Source organism: Pelmatolapia mariae, linkage group LG15 (assembly GCF_036321145.2).
Source record: "Pelmatolapia mariae isolate MD_Pm_ZW linkage group LG15, Pm_UMD_F_2, whole genome shotgun sequence".
NCBI classification, from domain to species: Eukaryota; Metazoa; Chordata; class Actinopteri; order Cichliformes; family Cichlidae; genus Pelmatolapia; species Pelmatolapia mariae.
In genome coordinates, this window is record NC_086240.1 from 19,540,490 (window position 1) to 19,558,003 (window position 17,514).

The 17,514-nt window shown below is 38.5% G+C and overlaps 1 protein-coding gene across 1 annotated transcript in view; it reads left to right on the plus strand.

Moving 5' to 3' along the window:
- Positions 1 to 17,514, plus strand: part of map3k5 (mitogen-activated protein kinase kinase kinase 5) — an 81,827-nt gene that overhangs the window by 40,473 nt on the left and 23,840 nt on the right. The window contains exons 7-14 of the mRNA XM_063494964.1: positions 4,009 to 4,179; positions 6,581 to 6,693; positions 8,136 to 8,295; positions 9,508 to 9,661; positions 9,791 to 9,898; positions 10,475 to 10,527; positions 13,757 to 13,852; positions 16,786 to 16,867. Coding sequence (XP_063351034.1) covers positions 4,009 to 4,179; positions 6,581 to 6,693; positions 8,136 to 8,295; positions 9,508 to 9,661; positions 9,791 to 9,898; positions 10,475 to 10,527; positions 13,757 to 13,852; positions 16,786 to 16,867 — 937 coding nt within the window. The remainder of the gene's footprint in view (positions 1 to 4,008; positions 4,180 to 6,580; positions 6,694 to 8,135; positions 8,296 to 9,507; positions 9,662 to 9,790; positions 9,899 to 10,474; positions 10,528 to 13,756; positions 13,853 to 16,785; positions 16,868 to 17,514) is intronic.

Below are 17,514 nucleotides of genomic sequence, written 5' to 3' on the forward strand. Positions count from 1 at the left end.
AATAGCTGTCAGCTCATATGTTTTATTTAACCTTCACGCCCTGGAGAGAAGCCACGTTATGTTAATAAGGAGGGTTTTTTTCATGACTGTCACACATTTTGTCTGTGTGAAACTCTGCAGGATATCACCTCTCATTTCTTCTCCCAAGTCTGTGTTTTGGACACAATCTGTTTATCTTATCCGATTAATAAATAATGTTTGTCCTATCCATACTTTAGCTGTTATTTACATAAAATAAAATGTGTGCAACACCTATTGTAATCTCAAAATGCTGTTTTTTCTAGACGCTCCAAACAATTTACTGACCTGAGGACAGCAGCATTTATCTCCTTCTTTCAAAACTGCTGAAAAGCTTTGCTAAAAAAGAAATCTCTTTTTTGATTTCACAATACTAAAGCAAAGGTTGGTCTAGGTGCAAGGGGGGTGCCTTGGGAAATCAGAAAAATTCAATCAGAAATAAATAAACCAACTGGGGATAGATCTCTGGGGATAGGCCACAATATGGTTTCACACTGACACACTGAAATCAGTAAATTACTCTACATGTGTGAAACGGTGTATCACTTTGTCTTTTGTTTGAATATCACATTAAAAAGTAAAATAAAAACACTGCGAGGAAAGCTATACATTTTTAAACTTATTGTATTGTTTAGCGTTCATAATTAGAACGTTTTACATTTTCTGTGATGCATTCAGGAGGACAGGCCGCCGCTCCTCCCCCCTTCATTCAAGCACCTAACCACAAGCTTCCTGGTCTCTATTTGTGATCCAACTTCTGTTGACCAATCGTGTTTGAACAAGCTTTATTTCCCTGCAGGTAAACAGTCTGTGTGAAAGGGGGAAAAAACATAATAAGGAATGCATTTGCAGAGAGAAGTCTTATGGAAACCATTATGTGATCACAGTTCAGTATTTTATTTAATTTATGTTTGCTTTTTAAAAATGTATTTAATTGCTTCTTTTAAAGTGGCTTCACAGTTTAATGGTGTAAACGTTCAACTAATATGCAAAAACTCCCTGGTTTCAGACCAGGAGTGGACACAAATCCCGACAGGCATGTCTCAGAAAATCATCCATCAAGCCAGAGTCGTAGAATGAATGACGGAATTACTTACTCCAGGGCTCTAGTTTAAGCTATCTTTGCTTTAAAGATGACAAATTTCTTGTTCTTCACCTTTCGCAAGACAGTATTATTTACCCATCTAGATTGAAATTACATGTAGCTGTCCATACTTTGATAGCTTTCATCCTGGCAGCAGTTTAGGATGAGTCACTCTCTACAAGACTGATGTAGATGTCATTGAACTGGAGCTCTGTCGCCACTTTCAGGGATTTAAATAAAGGCAGAATATGAACCACAAGTCCCAAAAATTCAGATTTATCTTTAAATCTTTGTTTTTCCCTCCACGGATAGATGATCCAAATAGTCTTGGCCTGAGACAAGTGAAAAAGAAAAACAACACTTTTGTCCTGCAATACTGTCATTCTTTCCAGTCATAGTGGATTAATGTTTGCCTGCCAGGGAAGTGATTCAGTCACGTGACTGAAAACTATGGTTTGCAATTCTTTACATTAAAAGAAACAACACTGTACCAGGTGTTCCTCTAGTAAATGACGAAGATTAATCTGGCGACCTTCTTCCATTGCTCTGTAGTCTAGGTCTGATGCTCACGTTGCCATTTTTGGTGCTTTCGGTGGTGGACGGCAGTCAACGCAGGTCCTGTGACTGATCTGCTGCTTTGCAGCCCTATGCACAACAAACTGCATTGCACCGTGTATTTGGACAACTTTCTGTCAGAATCAGCATTAAATTCGCTCAAATGCTTACGCTTACCCATTTTTTTTCTGCTTCTAACACATCAATTCTGCGGACAAAATGTTCACTTCCTTCCTAATGTATCCCACTCACTAACATGTGCATTGATGAAGAGATAATCAGCGTTATTAACGTACCTGTCAGTGGTCATAATATTATGTCTGGTAACTAAAGTAAGTTTGACATTTGTGGTTTAAATGTCAGTTTAGAAAAAGATAATGGATTTGAAAACTCAACATGTACCTTTTGAATACTGAAGTAGGATTTTCTATATGAAACAGTTGGTGTATTAAACATAATTTGTGTAGCTAATAAATCAAGACTACTGAGATGACAGTCAATTACACGTGTGAGTCAGATTTATAATTCAGTCTATCTTCCTGTTTGCATTCCTGTTACTAATGAAGCAGCAGCATTAAACATGTCTTCTGTTGACACCTGGTGAAAAAGTTAACATCCATGTAATGTAAGCAATTACCACCTGAAGAGGTTATCGCTCGTTCTTTAATACCATAATAGATTCCTTCTTCTCTCTTTGTTATTTTCCAGTTCGACTGCTCGTTAGAAAGCCTCAAATTATTTCCTCACAGGTCAGTTATAACTGATCATTTAGTCCCTCATTGAACACATGTGGTACAATTGGAACTTCACAGTGCTAAATAAAATTGGGCATTCTCTTAATGAACCCAGTCACCTCTGTAATTTAAGGTCCTGGTGGCGTCCTCTGTGCCTGGTATTAGTGTCCAATAACAATACCTCTGCAGCTGTTCCCTAGCTACTCACACGCAAAACACACATATTTATCTGCTCCACTCACCTACTCTGCATGCACATGCATGCTGCTGGTGATGCTCATTTTAATGCAATCTGTTCAAACCAGTTATATATTTATACACCTGAGAATATACATGGTCATTTGGCCATTTCTTTGAGTCTCATTAACTTTTAAGTATGCAGTAAAACTATAAGTCATTATTCATGTTCTAGAAATTGTATTTTAAATGCCATCGTGTACCATTTTAATGTTTACCCTTTAGGCTTTGAAAATACATTAACTCTTGGTGTGATTATGTAAGACAGTTGTTCAACAACAGTGATTCAAAGGGGAGCGTACGCTACAAGTTAAATGCAGGTCTGTAATGGATTTAATGCATATATGAGATGTGATATTCATAGAAATGTTCGAGTGAACTCACCTTTGTAGCTCACGTCTGCTTGAAGCAAGAAGAAAGTAGCACAGCCTGCCGGTCTAAAGAGTTAAGCAAGGGCAAAATTGCATTCTTTGTAATGCCCAGTAGGCGGTAACACCTCTGGTTGTAAATTGAAAACAGATTAAATAGAAGTCTATAAGAAAATGATCCTGTTTCTCACTTGTTTTGTGACCTCAATGACCACAGTTTATGATCTCATTTGCTGGTTTTAAGTTTGCTCCAACACAGCACAACATTTATTTTGTTCGTTATTTTTTCCATTTGGAGTAAAATAAATATTAAAGCAGGGTTCACTTCATGACATGTCTACCACATGCCTGATAAGTCAAATCTCCCTGGAACTGTAGCATGGCTGACTTGGATTGTGTGTAAAGCATGATACAAAAAATATTAACATTTATAAATGCAAAAATATGAAATATATTTTAACTACATGCATCAGTTCTGATTGTTTTTTAAATTCTGCCTTTCCAAAGTCTGGTTGCAGTGGAGAATGTCATTTTCTATTACTGTCTGTGAGATGCAAAGGTGCCTTCAGGCTAAATGAGCAAATATAATCTCTCCAGAAGCTTCTGGTGTGATTCCAAATGGGTGTGCCCATAAAACCTTCAAGTGGAGGTGTACAGGAGCCACCCTTACCTAATACCATTGAGCCTAGACACCTTGCTGACGAAAAGAAGTACTTTCCCTTTCGGGCTTTGACCACAAGCAGAATTTAAACAAAAGGAAGATATGTTTTCACTCAGAACAAGTAATTAACTTCTGAGTGTTTTGAAAGTTTGATGAGGGACTGGGATAAGGAGCTTACTGATATAGTGAATTTATGGACACTGGTATAAAAGTCCCCTTTAAGATTAATAAGTGTTAATAATCACAAACCTAAATCCACTGATATCTCTAGATATGCTCAAAGCTGTTTTGGGGGGTTAGTTATTAACTTGTTACATGCTTTTTTGTGTTTTTTCCTGTGTGTGGTTATAGAAGGAACCTTCCGGGCGACAGGCAGAAAGCCCTGGACATCATGCTGCCCCTGGTGGAAGGCGAGGAGCAGGTAGCGAGTGACATGTACTGCCTGGTGGGACGTATCTATAAGGACACGTTCCTGGAGTCAGACTTTACCGACACGCAGAGCAGAGACAACGGCGCACTCTGGTAAGAGAGCAGGCAGGATGTCAGTGTGCATGTGACATTTCTGCTAAGCCAAACACATTCTGAGTCACCAAAAATTACCATTTCTAAGGGCAGGGTGCATGGGAAGTACAGTGACTCACTAGATCACACCATTAAGAGTTTATCATGAATGGTGTCAGTCAATGCAGGATTTCATAATGGCTCTTATCATGAAGGTAAAACCCTTTGCTGGTAATGAGTCTGTGAATAAACCACAGCCACGTAGTGTGCAAAATTCTTTGAGATTGCACAACGACACCTCATAGCAACATAAGAACAATACAATCCAGACTACAGGGATCATGGATAACATACCAAGATGACTGAAATTTAAAATGAGCAAACATTAGCATTGACAATGGTTTGAGCTGCTAAATGTTTTGTGCATGTTAAGCTGAGCTGCCTGGTTTCTGCTGCTGGTAGCAACAGGAAGTGGTGAGCTAGCATTTATTTAAAAAAAAGAAAAAAAATATAAATATTGGTACAGGTTAAATATTGGTATTGGTTAAGATTAATGGCATCATGATTCAGGAAAGTGTCCTAGTTGTCTAATATCTCTGTAGAACCACAAACCCTTGCTGTTTGAAGACTCTGCATCACTTCCACACTGCCTAGTGTGACCAAAAATAGCTGAAACTTTTCAGTTCAATAAAGTTAAACTGGTTTGGGTAACATCAGACTTTTGTACCTTCATATTAGAACAATAAAATCAGAAATAAAAGACTTTAAGTTCAGCGGCATTGGCACAAAAACTGCTGCCACGCTTTATCTTTCTTGTGTCTCGTCTTTTATCCTTGGGAAACCACTTTTGGGATGATTTGCCATGTCTCAAGAGGTCTCATATTTTTAAACTGTGTTTCAATAAGTCAAGTATAATATAGTCTTGTATGTCCTATATTAATCCTAACTAGAAGCAGTATTTCTTTGAGCAACTCTGACCAAATTGTGATTTTAGAAAATTAAAGATGAGTGAATTTTAGTGACAATTTATACTTTGCTAGTTTCCCCTTGATGGCTGTCTTCATTTTTACTTCTGGACAACTTTGATTGTAGCTGCTGTTCAAAAGTTTCACCATACAATTTTTATCCTGGATTTCAAATATCAGGCTGACCTGATTTTAATAGCGAGGATCCATTATGGTCCAGTTAGCAGCTGTCATCAGTGTAAGGCAAGTGTATGTAGGGCAGTGCATCAGGTCAGAGGATGTATGCGTACGTCTTATGAGATGTATGCACATCGTTTCTTCAAAATTCATGGCAGTCGTAAGTTTATCCTCCAGTGTCCAGCTGTCAGAGTAAACTATGGAGGCATCCAACAGTGAACTTTCAGCACTCTTCATGTTGTTGTGTGCCGTTCACTCCACACTGAGGAGGAGGTTTTGCCTCCCACCCAGCTCATCAAATTTACCCCTTGTAAAGTCGTCTTTCTCCCCAAAATGGAAACCGAGTTTCAGTATTAACACAGTGGAGGAGACCCAACGTGCATCAAAGATGGATCACAGCAAGTGGTAAGAACAGGGCTTCATTAAATGATCTGTCCATCAACCTTCATCAGGACTTCCAGGGAGAAAAGAGGAGTTAAAATCAGCTTTTTGTGGGTGGAGTCAGAAATCCTTTTGGTTGCACTTTTATATTAAAGATTTCTGTGTCTTCTTACAGTTTGGCATCTAATAAAGAGATTAGTGTGTGTAAATTAACATTCTGGTGTTTTTGCAAGTGAAAGTTTACGTTTTCTAATTACATTTTTTGGAGCCTGACAACTTGCAGGGACCTTTTGGATATGATAGAGCTGGATATTTGCTACCCAAAAACTAGCTAAGTCAGCATGACGCTAATGAGTAAGCACAAAGAAAGATGCATTTGAAGGGTTTCCAGCAGCTTGTTGAAACTGAACTCTCAAATTTGCCATCTCCTCATGAGCATGGCTGTGATGCGAGTGCACCGAGGCTAACATTAGCTGACGGAAGTCGGCTTATTGAGAACACAAGGCGGCTGATTGTCTTTATCTGGAAATTGCTTTTTAAGATTTCATATCTTTGTTGACTGCTTAGATAATCAGGCTCCCATCTGGCTGTTATTTTCAATTCCATGTCACAACTTGGCACAGACCTCTAATAACGCTCGCACCCCTCCCCTCCGCAGAACAGATTGCTCATTAAATAAATGAAATTTCTTGTTTTGTGGGGGTACTCACAGTTGCTGTTTGCCGTTCTGTGGCCCCCAACTCAATATGGCTGTAATTATTTTTTTCTATCTTGAAGTGTCTCAGAAAGCCGGGGGAGTCCTGGGAAGCCATCCATTATCTCAGGGATGCTTGGGATTTGGAATGACGCATTTCTTGGAAGAAAACTGTTTATGTGAATCATTCTTCTTCTCTCTTCAGGTTTAAAAAGGGGTTTGAGTCAGAGCCAACACTACACTCTGGTATCAACTATGCTGTTCTTCTGCTGGCAGCTGGACACCAGTTTGACACGTCGTTCGAGCTCCGCAAAGTGGGTGAGTGGACCCTGGTTACTTTGGTCTGTGTCCTAAATATGCGGCTTTTCATTTTATTACACTAAGCCTGCTGACTAACCACTGAGTAATCAAACTCTAATCAGTCTAATCAGTCCTTTGTCTGTAATTTACACGATAAATGTTATCCTAACGTGGAAATAGGGGTCAGTTAAAGCTGCACAAATAAATAACTTATATGAATGGAAATGAAAATTGCATCACCCACAGAGAAACAGTTCCCCTCACAGCTAAAGTGCAGTTTAGCATCTTTCAGCTCATTGCTTTTGTTCTAACTTGGTGTCAAATGAACTACCTTTGCTACGGCAGCAGCTGTTTTTAATGGAAAACCTCTAATAAACTCACATATGCTTCTAGCTCAACGCCAAACAATAACTGTACAAAGTCTAGAGGAACCGAGGGCAGCAAATTTTTGGAGTTAGCTGGAACCAGAACAAATGCAGAGGAAGTGAAAATTGGATTCATTTAATTCACCCAAGTGGCAAGAGACACGGCTCCAAATGAGAGATAATTTTGTTATGTGTTTGCTGAGTGTGTTAATAGTGTTTGCTAACACATTCAGCGTGTCAGCTGTTGACACAGTGAATGGTGATAATTTTTAACAGATTTTTTGACCACAAAAATGGATGTAACTCCAAAATTCACTTTCCTTTTAGCTTCGTTTTAGTCTCCAACAAGGCAAGAGGGAGATATATGCTGCTAATTGTTCCTTACACAGCCACTAACTGTGTATGCCTGTCATTTGGTGCAGAGCAGAATGTGCTGAGTCATTTATTAAAGGGTTTTTTTGACAGAAAGTGACTTCCTGCAGGTGAATGTTATTAGGATGAGGTTGGAATGCCAAATATGAACCAGGGGAGTAAAGTTATGGGTTGGAAAACCAAAACAAAGAATTTAAACAGAGCTTTGTTAAATAAAGTTATTTTTAAGCCTTGTTATTATTATGCATATTTGAATAAAGCAAAATCAAATAATGTATAGTTGTTTCCTTTTTTAGTCAGGCAGGTGTGTAGCTGAGCTTTTGCCCACACTTTTTTTCCCTCTGAAGTCTGAGGCTCAGAGGAACTCAGGAATCTGGGAATTAGAGTTGGCTTTTCTGGGAATTGGCCCGCAGCTCTCTAAATTAACCCAACCCTCCATCCCTTTATGCATCCCTGGAGTTATCTCATAAGATCCCCACTGTCTCTCCAAATGGCAGATTTCTGCAGCAGGCTGTGCAAAACATGTAGCTGCTGCTTATCTTAGCAGTTCTAATAAAAATAATAATATAGCCAGGCTGCTGTAGTGCGAGTTGTGGCACACCCAAGTAGAGCATGGTCTTTCTTTGGCTTTCTTGTTAACTGGCATGTCTGCCTATGGTCCAAAGGGAAATGGAACAAAATAGAGATATTTCACCAGCATTAAATTGTTTGTCTTGTTTGCAGGAGTTAAGCTGAGTAGCCTGCTGGGTAAAAAAGGCAGCCTGGACAAGTTGCAGAGTTACTGGGATGTGGGCTTCTTCCTGGGTGCCAGCATCCTGGCCAGTGACAGCACCCTGGTCATCCAGGCTTCTGAGAAACTCTTCAAGCTTAAAGCCCCTATATGGTGAGAACACAATCCGTTCAAATTAGCATGCCAAAAAATGCATTTTAGACCACTTCCATCACCAACTGTGACTCTCTCTTTGTCATATGAAGTCTGCTCTGCTTCCCTTTGAAACTAAAGCAGCCATCTGTGGCCACTGGCAAACATTTGGTGTATTTGAAGAACAAAGAAAAAAGTCACCAAAAAAAGCCACTTTGCTCATTTGAAGAGTATCTCTGTCTTTACATTTTAGATTCGAAGGATATAAAAGCCTGGTGTCGTAATTTTTTGTGAATTGTCAAAAGTGTGGTACAACGCTTCTCCAAAGATAAAACTGAGAACTGATTTTTTTTTTACAGTTTTTATAGCGCATATTCATCTTTAGTCCCCCAAGCTAGCCTGCAAGTCTAGATGTATTTTAAAGAAAGATGCCACATGAAAATATCCCGTTCACGCCATCGTAACATAATGCCTTCACGGTGGTGGAACATAGTTGTAATTGCCCGCAAGGCATGTCGTAATTTCAGACTTCACACAGATTTTATGATACTTTATGTACAACATGTGGAGGAAAATAATAAAAATGTTTCTTTTTTTTCTACAGTGCATGAAACCCAGCTGTTTTTTGTTTGTTTTAGTGCTCTGAAAACCATCACACCAAAATCAGGCTCCAGCATAGAAACGCAGTCATATCTTAATGTGTTTATTTGTTAGCAATTTTTCTTAAACAACGCTAAAGTTATCTACCAGTAAGGTATTCTCTTTTCTCTGTCTTCATATCACATGTTTTTGTAATTCTACAGTCACACTGTGGAAAACATTGGTTGGAAACTGCGGCGTGAAATTAATGCAACCCTGTTCAATGAACTTGTAATCTTGTTACCTTTAAAAAGGTTGCTTTGAAGACCAGGGGACCAGGTCTGCGACCGCTTGGAGTCTGAATGGGACTTTAAAAATGTTGATAAAGCATTAATAAGATGAAGTCAGTCTACAGGCAATTACAATACAACCATTTGGCAACCAACTTGAATCAAGTCCCCTATTACAAAGAGATGTTTCACAGACGAGTTGTGGCCGTCGGCACAGATTGACTCAGACCGAGTGCAATAAGCTGACAGTTTGTCTGCATTTATATATTAGATGGCAACTGTTTGCAAAGCAGCCATAAAGACATATGCCACAGCAGTAAAGTTGTTTATTTCTGTTATCTGATAATACTTCTGTTGCTTCCAGGTATTTGCGGTCATTGGTGGAGACCATCTTGATCTTTCAGCACTTCAACAAGCCCAGCGTAGAGCAGCCCTCCTACAAACAGGAGCTGGTGGACTTTTGGATGGACTTTCTGGTGGAGGCGACCAAAAAAGATGTCTCCTCTGTTCGATTTCCTGTAAGAAACACAGATTAACATGAAATGATACATCTGAGTTTTTGTTAAAATGTGGAAACAAAAAAAACAGAATACAAGCTCAGCAAAATTAAAGGTTTAAAATGTGCAATGCATATATGTCTTGTCCAGGTGTTGATTTTGGAGCCAACTAAAGTGTACCAGCCTTCATATTTGTCCATAAACAAAGACGTGGATGACAACACAGTGTCAATCTGGCATGTTGCTCCTGATGACAAGGTGCGTGTCCCACTGCAGTAAAATCTAATTATTTAAAGAATATATTTGCTGCATAATACTGAGTATAGGTTTATGTACTGTATATATGTATTTTGCTTGCTTTTAATAGGAATATGGGTAACAGAAAGAAAAAAATCTCATTGCAACCATAGAAAAATAAAACAAAATCCTACGCTGGTGCACCTCAACAGTTTGTGCTGGTTTCATCACTCTGTTTTATGTTAGCAAGCATACTGATGCTTCCACTGGTTACAGTAAATGATGAACTACAGATAATATCACATAAGGCGACAGATGTTAACGAAACAGGAAAGCTGAGATCGTGATCATGTCTCTTGTAGATCTGGGGAGATGCTGTGTTGTGATAATGGACTGTCGCTTCCTGTAATGAAGCTTTATGCCTCTGTCTTCTCGATTGTTTTCATATGTTATTGCTCATTATTCCCAGCTAGTCATGCTAGTAAACAAACTAAATAAGCGCCAATGATATAATCCAGTGGCTAACTGATTCTTATGATAATGCTCACAATAATGTTTAGTTAGCAATTTATTCTGTTGATTTGACTTGTCCTGCAGAACAAGGGGATCCATGAGTGGAACTTCAGCGCCACATCTGTACGAGGTGTCAGGTCAGTGCCTGCAGTCTCTGCAAAGCCTTGTCAAAAGTGATCGATTAGTGGACTTTAAGCAGACTGCAAGAAGAAACTACTATGAAAAGGCTAAAAGGATAAATATCATCAGAGAAAGTAACATTTGTTTCTAGTTCAAGTTTCAAGTTTTATTTGTCATATAGAGGTAACAATGTTACGTCATTACCGGCTACGAAATTCTTAGGTTCAGAGCCCACTCAATATTGCACGTAGGAAAAAAGCAAAATTACGCATAAGGTGACACTAATTAAAAATAAAATAAACTACATAAATAAAGAAAATATATATATATATGTATATATTGTTTTTGTTTTGTTTTTAAAGAGTAGGATAAATAAATACAGATTACTACAAATACTGCAGTGTCTGTAGTGCAGAGGTAATGGTATATACATGTACAGTGTATACAGTGATTACAAAGACTGGAGGTGGAAAAGGCTTCCAGCCCTCGTGTTGTGACCATGAATTTACCTGGCACTCAGCAGACTCTGGGGACTCACAGCAATGTTATGAGCTCTAAGCAAGGAAGGACATTTCCTGAAATATCAAACTGCTCCTTTTAAACAAATGAACACTGAGTTCCTGCTTCCTGTGTGGCTAGAGAAAATTGCTTCATGCCATACCTCTATCTGTCTCCTGTCTCATTTCTGCTCTCAGCTGCTGCATAAATAGAAGCATTAAATGTCCAAAAGTTGTAATTATGCAAAGTGAAAAGCTTTTGAAATCAAATAGAAATGCATAAACATGTATAATAACATTGAGTTGTGTACTAAACAAGCTGATATTTCAGTGTTCAGAAATATATTCAAAACGCCCAAAAAGACACCTGAATAAACCAAAAATACTCCAATGTTAATTCAAATAAAAATGGTGTTTAAAGCCCAGTGCAACATAATAGAAGTCATAAAATTAAGAGTAAAACAAAATCATGCATTTCCTGTTTAACAAGTAGGTGTATCTAAGCATACTCAAAAGCAAAAATAAGTAATATTGTAATAACTGCATGCAATCTGCAATTGTAAACACCAAAGCAAAGGTTTTAGGTATGCCCAATCGCTGTGCTGTCTCTTCACCTCTTGCAGCTTCAGATGGTATCAGAGTGCTCCAGCGTTACACAGACAGTTTTTATGATGTCCTTCTCTTTGCCAATTTTTTTTTTCCACAGTCCTCAAAGGAATTCAGTGTCAGATCGGAGAGAAGCTGAGGGTTGTGCTCACATGTTGCTAGGGAACGACTCATTCTCTGTGCCCACTCAGCCTGCAGACAGTCAGCAGGACACAATGGCAGCCCTGCAGGCTACAATACAACCACACATGCAGGGACTCTGTTGTCTGGTTCAGCAGCTCTGGCCTTGGCATTCTTACTAAGGAATAGGCAATTGCCAATTCCACTGGATAAAAGTTTCCATTTAGTTGGTACAATTGTAGCTGTCCATCTTTTGTGCAGAAATTGAGCATCATCTAACAGCTTATATGGCTGTTTCTGATGGTGACTTTTATAGGAAACAAACTACAACTGCTGTAGTCCATACTAATAACATTAGATATTTATTGTATATATTAGCATGAAATACTTTTAGAGTGCAGTATCTGTGTGCACAGGCTGCATTTATGAATTAAATTTTTACATGTGGTTTTACATTTTTAAGTCATTCAGTCAGTGATTCCCAATCAGGGTACAAGTACCCTAGGGGGCTACTTCTGCGGTAGAGAAGGGTGGTGGAGAAGATTAGCTCTACTGGTACAATTAACAGAGACATTATTGTTTTTCTTGATTAACTATTATCTATAATGTGAAATAGAATGGCATTTATCCAGTTCTGCTGGAATAAGCTAGAAACAACTATGTGGGCAGCTGTTGTGTTGTTGGTGACGTTATAGTGTTAGTGTTATGTAACTCTGGGGGATAAATCTTTTTAAACTTTTTATGAGGGAAAATAGAGAACTTTTGACCACTGACATTTGTCACATTTACAGTTTTTTTATGCTCTAATGATGACTTATATTTAAATCTTTAATAATTTAATAATTTAGTATACCACAGTATACCTATTATGACGTGACCCTCTATGAGCAAGGACTTAGCAACAGTGGGAAGGAAAAATTCCTTTTACACCAGAAGAAACCTTTGGCAGAACCTTTTGGCTGACTTGTTTAAACTGTAGCTCTCAGTTATTTCTGACTGAGAGCATGCATTACATTACAACTTGAACATGTTAGCTAAAAGCGAAAATGTTTGCTAAATATAATAGTGAAAGAGCTCAGAAATAGTAGTTGGCTAATAAATAAAGAAAAAGTTATAAGTTAGATTACTAAAGCTTTAGTTAGCTTTTATTACTGCTGACTAATAGTGTGCATTAATAATAGCTAAAATGGAAATTTCTGAAAAAACAGTAACTAGCTGAATCAATTTACTTAAGCCTTAGCTAGCTTTGAAACCATTGGCTAATATGCATTAACAGTTTAAATTGCTAGTGAATACAGTGAAAAACCATAAGCTAACCATTTTTGCTAAATTAGAGCTAGCAAAAAAAACCTGTTGGGTAAAAGTCTAAGGAGCTTGGAAAGAAAAGCGTCTGGACCTCTTTACGTTGCTTGAAGACGTTTCACCTCTCATCCGAGAAGCTTCTTCAGTCAAATGGTGGAGAGTCCCAGATTTAAGCCCTATGGGAATGCCCCCCCAAGAGGGACAAAGGACAGCCTATTGATCCTCTACCTAATCACACGAGCCAATATGTCTGTGAAAGAAAGAGGTCTTTCCAAGCTCCTTAGACTACGATGACCTGGATGACTGAGAACCTTCACAGACATATTGGGTAAAAGTATTAACAGCTGAAACTGCTAAAAAAAAAAAAAAAAGCAGAAACAAAGCATTAGCCAAATAGAAACGGCAAACAGCATTAAAATAAGGAATGTTGTCCAACAGTATAGATTAACAAATGGCTAAAAGAAACAAAAGAAAATGTTATATATTGTGGAAAAATGGGTAAAACTTGTCACTAACCGCTGATGAAAGAGTAATAGCAACATGACGTGGATAAATAGTTGAAAGAGTGACTTAATAGTTGGTGTCATTTGAGAATTTTGTGGAATATTCCAAAAGAAACAGTTTGTAGCTATAGCTTCATTCAATGTAAAGCTCACATCTGTTCTAATGTTATTGTGGACTGTTTCTAACTGAGGACAAACTGTGGACTGTTTATCCTCAGCATCTCCAAGTTTGATGAACGCAGTGCCTTTCTCTACGTCCTTCACAATGCAGAAGACTTCCAGATCTACTTCTGCACAGAGATGCATTGTAAAAGGTTGGTCTGTGTGTTCTCTCTTACAGATGCAATTCCAGATCTTTAGCCGTTTACCATAATAAATCATGTCATAATGTGACTGCATCCATTTAATTTTGAGTTCAGTTCAATTCAGCTTTATTTATATAGTGCCAAATCACAACAACACTTGGCTCAAGGCACTTTAATGTTAATTTAAACTTAATTTAAATGGCCTATCCTATTTCTCTTTCTCTTTTCATACGGAATTACATTATTGAAATATTCATGTTTAATGAGCCATCCATTGAAATATCAGATAATGAACAGCCTGAAATGTCTTCACCATAAGTGTAATTTAGCATCTCTCTGTTCTCCACATTCAGTCAGTCTGCTATCATTACAAAGAAACGCTGCTGTCATGAATCAAAGTAAAGGGTCGGCACAGCTTCACACCTTTCTTCATTGTAATGACTTCATAAGTAGTGGCTGTAAAAGTGATAATGCACGTGTGGCTCAGATGAATTGATCAATTAAGACCACCACTCTCATAATTGGACCCATGCGTAATAACTTAATAACTTAAAACTAATGCCCTCCTTCTTTTATTGAGCCAATTGTAAACCCTTTACAAATGTTTTATTAATTAGTGGTATCCACATTACATTACCTTACATACAAAACAATTGTGGAGAGGAGCAGTCGAGGTTGAATCCTTATACCTATAACAATTTTCACACGTGCATTCCAAACCTAAACCTACCTAGACTTGCCCAACTGCCGCATATTACCTGTCTTTGTTCAACTTGTCAGAAAGAGCAAGTGGAATAATGTGCTCCAACTTTTGAATTGATATGTAAAAACAGCTTATGGTTAATGGGCAATCTGCTTCACCTTTACTGACACAAAGCCTTATGATTCTCCTTAAAACACAGGTGTTATTGAACTGATTAATTCTGAAAGATTTCACAGCAAATTGTAAACTTAAGTAATTTTCTTACTTGAATTTGGGACAAATAGGATCAGGTTATGCTCATTTACATAGCTGAGCCTTCTCATATATGGAATAGAGCAGGAAATGTGCTGCATCAGAAACACATGTTTACTTACTGACAGAGCATACAGAAGCATACACTAGCAGTGAATGCACTAAAATACCAGCTGAACTTTTCACACACTGGACCAATCAGACATCAATTCTGTACTCTGTAATTAGCAGGTGAAAGAGAGAAGTTAAACTCCATGTTGGTTGTGCCTTTCTCATCAGTAGTTTGAGTGTTTCCCATCAGTCCTGCACTCAGGTGCGAAGTTTCGTGCCTTCCCCATCACCACAAACACACCTTGTTTCATTTCGACACCATCTTCTTCTTCACTAGCTGCTATGTGAAGCACTGAGTGTTCAGACTTGTGACTTTCACATATGAGCCTTCCGCGCTCTTCCAGTTCCATTATCTGGAGTGTGAGAGTCAGTGAGTCATGCCTGACTCACGCCTGCTGTTGTTATGATGCTGCTGTCATTTTAACAGCATTGACAGTAGGATAGGAGTGGTGAGAAGAGGGACGAAGGAAGGGAGGGAGAAATAGATGAAAGACAGTGGGAAGAGGAAGAGACCCAGACTGAATGCGCTTGTGCATGTGTGCGCGCACAAGCGCACGTGTCACTGAATACCTGCAGGCATGCGGTGTGTGACAGCATGACGAGGCAGCGTGTTAATTCACAGCTTGTGCGCTCCGAGAGTGGAAAAGGTCATTGTATGTATGTATGCATGTGGGAGGTGTGCATGTAAACACGCTGTAACCCCTTCTGGATAAAAGCACCATCAAAACAACACCACTCAATAACAATATGCACAAAATGGATTTCTGACAAATAATTCCATATGTTTATGATTCTGAATTATGTTAGCTATTTAAGTGCTATATATATAAGCTCCATAATGTATTTTTTGTTAGGGGTTCACCTAAGACAGGTATTTTTGCTAATACAGAGGCAAACTGTGCTTGATTGCACTTAATGGCCTTATTTTTATTTGCATTTTTTTCTGTTTTGGCCATTTTTGACAAGCAAAATGCTTCTTGCAGCACAAATAAGTCTGATTTTAGCTACCAGTGCCAACAGGGAGATGTTTACAGCATATTGTTGGCCTTAAAAGGCTTTTTTGGCCTTATTGTAGAAAGGTTCCCAAAGTCGGAGGGCCAAGGCACCGTTAGCCTTCGTACTTTACATTTCTATCTCACATTGTTTGGAAGTCAGTGGCACTGTATCCCTCGCAATCTGACATCACACAGACTTTGTATGAGGGAGCTGGCAGAAAGACTGGATAATATCCAATCTGACTACATTGGACATTTCTGCTCTCATATGCATCTCTGTTGTGTTCGGGGGGGGGGGGGGGGGGGGGGGGGGGGGGGTTCCTAAAAAAAAGTTTAATTATTAAATTAAACTTTTTTTTACAATTATTAAACAAAATCTTTTTCTTGTTTAACTTTGTTTTTGTTTTTTTTATATGAGTGGAAAGCTGATGTGGCGTTGCAGTTTTCAGTGCGGGGACACCAATATTAAAAATCTTTTTGATGTCCTGCACGTGTTTTTCTTGTTCCTATCACTCTAGTCAAGCCCATAACTCATATTCTATTTACCCAACATGGACTCATTCTAGTATACTGAAAAACTGAAAGTCAAGGTCTTTGTTTCCTTTTCCGACTCTCTTGAAATGCCAAAACATACCAACTTTTTCTTACATTGAATGAAAGACATTCCCGTGTGCCATTATTCTGTGCAAGTGTTAATTTCATATATGTCATATCTGCAAAATAATGTCAAATAATTCAGTCTTTGTAATTGTGTAAATCTGTAAAAGTGTTGAAAGTTGCAGCAATGTAAAATGCCACTGTTACGAGCTGCCGAAGTTGTGTTAAATATGATAAACATGTTATCAGCATTGTTAAACAGACTCTGGTCTTTTCTTTGGCAGATTTTGTGATCTGGTCAACAGCATAACAGAGGAAGCCTGGAAGTGTCCAGAGGAAGGAGAATGTGACACTGATACCTTAGAGGTGATTATTTTCGTGATACCAAAACACTTCCTCTGAACATAATGTTCATAATGTTTCCTAAATTAATAATTCTGCAGCTCTACCTCCAAGCACTGTTAATGAGAATGAAAAATCCACAAGTTCATTATTCTGCATTGTTTAGTCGCATCCTGTTGTGTTTCTGCGGTGTACTTTGCCTGCTTTTAAAATGCCACAGGAAATATGATACGATGTTGTCATGAAAAGAGACGAAGTGCTGACAGTAAAAAAAAATTTAAAAAAAGAAAAAACAGAAACCCATCTTTCAAAAGATAATTAGGGCTCTTCTTCTTTACTGACAGCCTACCGACTCTTTTCATGCAGCATTTATTACTCAGTTATTAAACGGTGAACGACGTGTTTTTGTTCTTGTTTGATCAAATTCCCCATCTAGCTTTTCTAATCCAGTTCGGCACAATTTGCATGATAATAACTGGATTGAAACTCAGCTTTGAACGCTCAGACAGGAACAGTAGCCCGCTGGGATAAGGCCTGGATTTTGTTCCTGTGCTTTGTGTGACAGCGCAGAACAGGCACCTGCTGTTGCGTTCGCCTGCCTTCTACCAGCAGAGCCTAGGGAAAAGAATAAGCTAATTACGAAAAATGCTGCCGCACCCATCTTTGACTCA